At 32.6% G+C, this 4029-nt stretch overlaps 1 protein-coding gene across 1 annotated transcript; it reads right to left on the bottom strand.

Moving 5' to 3' along the window:
• Window positions 1-799: 799 nt before the first annotated feature.
• Window positions 800-3685, bottom strand: LOC106134636 (bombyxin A-2 homolog). The gene is made up of 3 exons (XM_060945952.1): window positions 3616-3685; window positions 1712-1880; window positions 800-1195 (listed from the first exon to the last, which is right to left on the bottom strand). The coding sequence occupies exons 1-3, from the start codon at window positions 3643-3645 to the stop codon at window positions 1002-1004; spliced, it is 393 nt and encodes a 130-aa protein (XP_060801935.1). The 5' UTR covers window positions 3646-3685; the 3' UTR covers window positions 800-1001.
• Window positions 3686-4029: the final 344 nt, after the last annotated feature.

Raw genomic sequence — 4029 nt, 5'->3', positions numbered from 1 at the left:
TTAGGACAGAATGGTCTCTACTACTCAATGGTCTTTCAAACAAATGATTATATACATACTGAGGTCTAAATTTACTACGTAGAACTCAAAAAAAAATCAAAAAAATTCAAATTTTTTTATTAATTACTATAGGATACTATATATCGCTTAATAATTGTCAAAACGTATGGTTTAACAACATTGGTTGACGTCAAATAAATTGCTTAAAAACTAAGTTTACTGCCGCTTCCAAGGCGTCAGTGCAGAAGAAGCGGGGTAACAAACAAACAAATTATCTCTTTAAGTTTCTAAATTATAATAATAATCCATATTTGCTTAAAAATTTAATCACGGGAAATTAAAAAATGTTCGGTTCAGTAAGGAGCATTTTATTATTTATCCATAATATTCCAATAATTGTATGAGTCTTTGTAAGATCATTTTGTTTACGAAAGAAAAGTGGGTATACAGTTTTTATGTAAGGAATAATAATACATTAATCTCCAATGACAATTGAAAAATTTATTTTTCAATTATTTAAACCCGTGCAAAGCTAAATATAATATAAATTTAATAATAGACTTGAACGGCACTAAGTGCCCTAGTAAGGAACATTTTTGGCTACTTAAGTTACAAAAATACAGGTAAACAATATGTAGGTATAAACATTTCACAAATACACTTGAGTGAAAAGTATACAATAATCAAGTTCAAAACGAACAACAGAATGGTTTTCTCAAGCAAAGATGTAGTGATAAATATGTCTTTAACGACATTCTATTTTTTGAAATAACTAGATAAAAATTGGGGCCCACACAGTCTTTGCATTTTTTCTGCGTCGTCTTAAAATATAAACAATGTACACCATGTATATGTACCTACACATCTTGAAAATATTGTCTACATTCAGGTATCCTCGGGTATCAGGTAGGTATAGATGTTTTCAATAATTTTCTTTAACAGTTACTAAGAGTCCATATTGTAACTAAAAATAATAATACTCCGTGTAAGTCGGGCACGTCTTAATTTTCGAATAATTGTGGGTTTTCTCTGACGACTTTGGAGTCGTTGGGACAGTACGAGAGGATTTCGCCGACTGTGCATGGATTGTCACAGCACTCGGACACAATCTGACGGCGGAATCGGCGCCAGCGCTCTTTTTCGAGCAAACGCTGCTTAGTTTTCTGCTCTTGAACGCTTTTTGGTGCCATTTTTTCTGTAACAATAAAAACATATTTAGTTTTATACATTTTTAGATCTTTTCTTCGATCAAAACCTAAATTTTATCGGCCCAGGCTCCAAGTGGAACCAACTAATATTTAAAACCAAAAGAAGCCTTTCACCTTTTGTAGGTGGCACTAAATTCGCGCGGACGAAGCTGCGGGTAAAAGTTTGTAACTCTTTAAACAAACAATAGATAAGCACCTATTTTATTACTTCCAATCTATTGTTTGATTCTAAATATCAGTTGAACCGACGATCTTGCATGAAGACAATGATAAACGTGGATGAAGTTTAAGATTGATGTGGGTGTAACGTAGTTGTAGGATGTTGCAAATGAAAATATTTGGTCTCTATCTCTACTTACCCCTTTGGAAAAGAGGCGTGATTTCACTTTATAATTTTCTTTAAAGTAAAATCAACTTTATTAGTATATTAAAAATATTAAAAATTAAGTAACTTTATATAAAGTGGCCAAGAATTTTTAATTTTTTGTTTGAAGGCTTCTTACCCATTAATATTGAAGTATCCCTTTTGACAATTTTGTAATCATTGTCGCAGACATTCGCGAGAGTCCTACCCAACCAGCGACTACAGATTAGTATAGTGTCGTTGATCTTGTAATTGACTGGCTCCACGGCGAACACGTTGTTTCTACATAGAAGAAGAATAATGTAAACCTAGAAAAATATTAAAAAATATATATTAATACAACTTGTATCATTCATTTTGGATGTTCTCAGTTGTTCTATTAGGCGTTATACATATATAATAAAATGGAAAAAGCTGACTTGTAATAAATAAGAAATATGTTTGTATGTCTTTGCCTAGCATACAGTGCCACGAAAACAATGTACAAGCGAACAATTAATCTTTGAAAACAGTAATTTTGTAAGTTGATTAAAACAGCCCCGGTAGCATGGCACGAGTGACGCCATTTAAAAAAAAAATCTATCGCTGTCCCGTTTTACGTCACAATAAAGAGCGAAACAGTCATTTTCAAGTTAAAGATTGATGAAGTGGATAAAACAGTGTCCTTGCAGTGATCCTGTCGAATAGAAAGATGAAGAGTAAGTAGTCTCTGCCTGCCCTTCCGGGGGTGTGCTCATAAATATGTTTAAATAATTTTCTCCTTACGTGGAGCAGCTGCTTACATTCACATCAGTCAAAAGATACGTTATATCTAGGCATATCAAAGAGGGTAAGACAGGTGTTATGAGATTGTGTCAATCAAGCAATCTCAGGTGAATTATTTGTTCCCATATGGAAGAGGTTACGTCAGCCCCAACTCACATTGGTTTGATGCTAACATCATTGCTCAACAAGTTTCAGGAAAAAATTAAGTCCTACGGAGAATCTTTTTGTTTGGTGGGCTGTGAACAACCTTTATGGAATAAACCCGATACTCTTTTTTTCTTAAATTATCAGTTGATGATTTTTTCTATTACAATTTATTGTTGACACGTTACCAAACGGTAAATAATTTTTATTCAATATAAAAACAAGGTTTAACACCTAGAACAAAATAAGAAGTTAAGACGTTGTGGTTGTTATTTATTTTATTCCGATGATATAATAATAATAAAGTAAGTCTCTTTGTCTTCCTATAAAAACTGCATTATGAATTAAGGGTGTAAGAAAAATAACGCTTGATTTAAAAAAGGCTTCTCTTAAAATTCATTTGAACAAATATGTTAGCATTACATTATATAAATGAATAACAAAATATTATAAGTAACACACATACGACCGGGACAGGATTAATATTGTATACGGAACATTTCTAATCACGCAAATGGAATTAGAAAAAGAGGCAAAAACTTGCCAATCTAAGACAAGTTATTATTAAGGTAAGCCTCTTATGCAATCGTAGTGATTAACTGAGACTTAGGAAATGTATAAATGGGTTTATATTTATCTATAATTCTGATCTAGTTAATCTAAATATCTTGCATAAAGTGGAAAAAGTTGTTTGTAAAATTTCAAATCAAAACCTAAAATTGAAAACTGTTTTTTATGGCTACATTCAAATTCTAACATTAACAGACTTAGGTACTAAACGTTACACGTTTTAAAGAAAGTAGTTGCAGTTTTGCCGAGCCTATAATGCATAATAATTAAAATATAAATTAAAGAATTTAAATTTCAAAATTTTCTAAGCAACCCAACGTAACTTGTAATGAAATATAATATGTATATTGATTTATTAATCACTTCAAAATTTAAAGTTTGATACCAGCATGCATTTCTAAAACATAAAATGGAACACTAATAACAAAAAAATTGCACAAACACATTTTTAATTTAAACGTTAACACAATTTGAAAAGCGAAAGTTGCTTCTTAAATTCAAAGGCCCCGTATCCAGGACCGTGGAACGTTCAAATTAAAAAAAAGAACACAAATAAAAACGTACAACGTAGAGTGTTTCCACTCGTGTCGCCATGGTGTCTGGTTGGCGGAGCCCACTGCGTGGTCTTCCGGATGCCGTTACCTGACGAATGGACCCCGCATAAGAGTGCGCGGCTAAAAATAGACTCGCTCTGGTCCAGAGTACGGTGTTACTTAAAACTTGTTTATATCGATAAGACCGTTTACAAAACATGAGATAACAGATTTCTTCTAAACAATAATTATTGATTTAGCTAAGGAACTTTTAGAAATGTCGTTATTTCATTTTGTTTGTTTCATCCTTTAGTTACAGTTGCAGCCCGTTACCAGGTCTATGAACAAGCGCAGTGTAAGTGACAATTAAGGTGAGGTGTCGGCACTGCATAGTGAATATGTGGCTACTCCACAACTTATTGGTTTTTTTTCGATCTCCGACCTT

This window comes from Amyelois transitella, chromosome 9, assembly GCF_032362555.1.
Source record: "Amyelois transitella isolate CPQ chromosome 9, ilAmyTran1.1, whole genome shotgun sequence".
NCBI lineage: Eukaryota > Metazoa > Arthropoda > Insecta > Lepidoptera > Pyralidae > Amyelois > Amyelois transitella.
The sequence above is the reverse complement of the archived record's forward strand: the minus strand, read 5'-3'. Positions and strand labels throughout refer to the sequence as shown.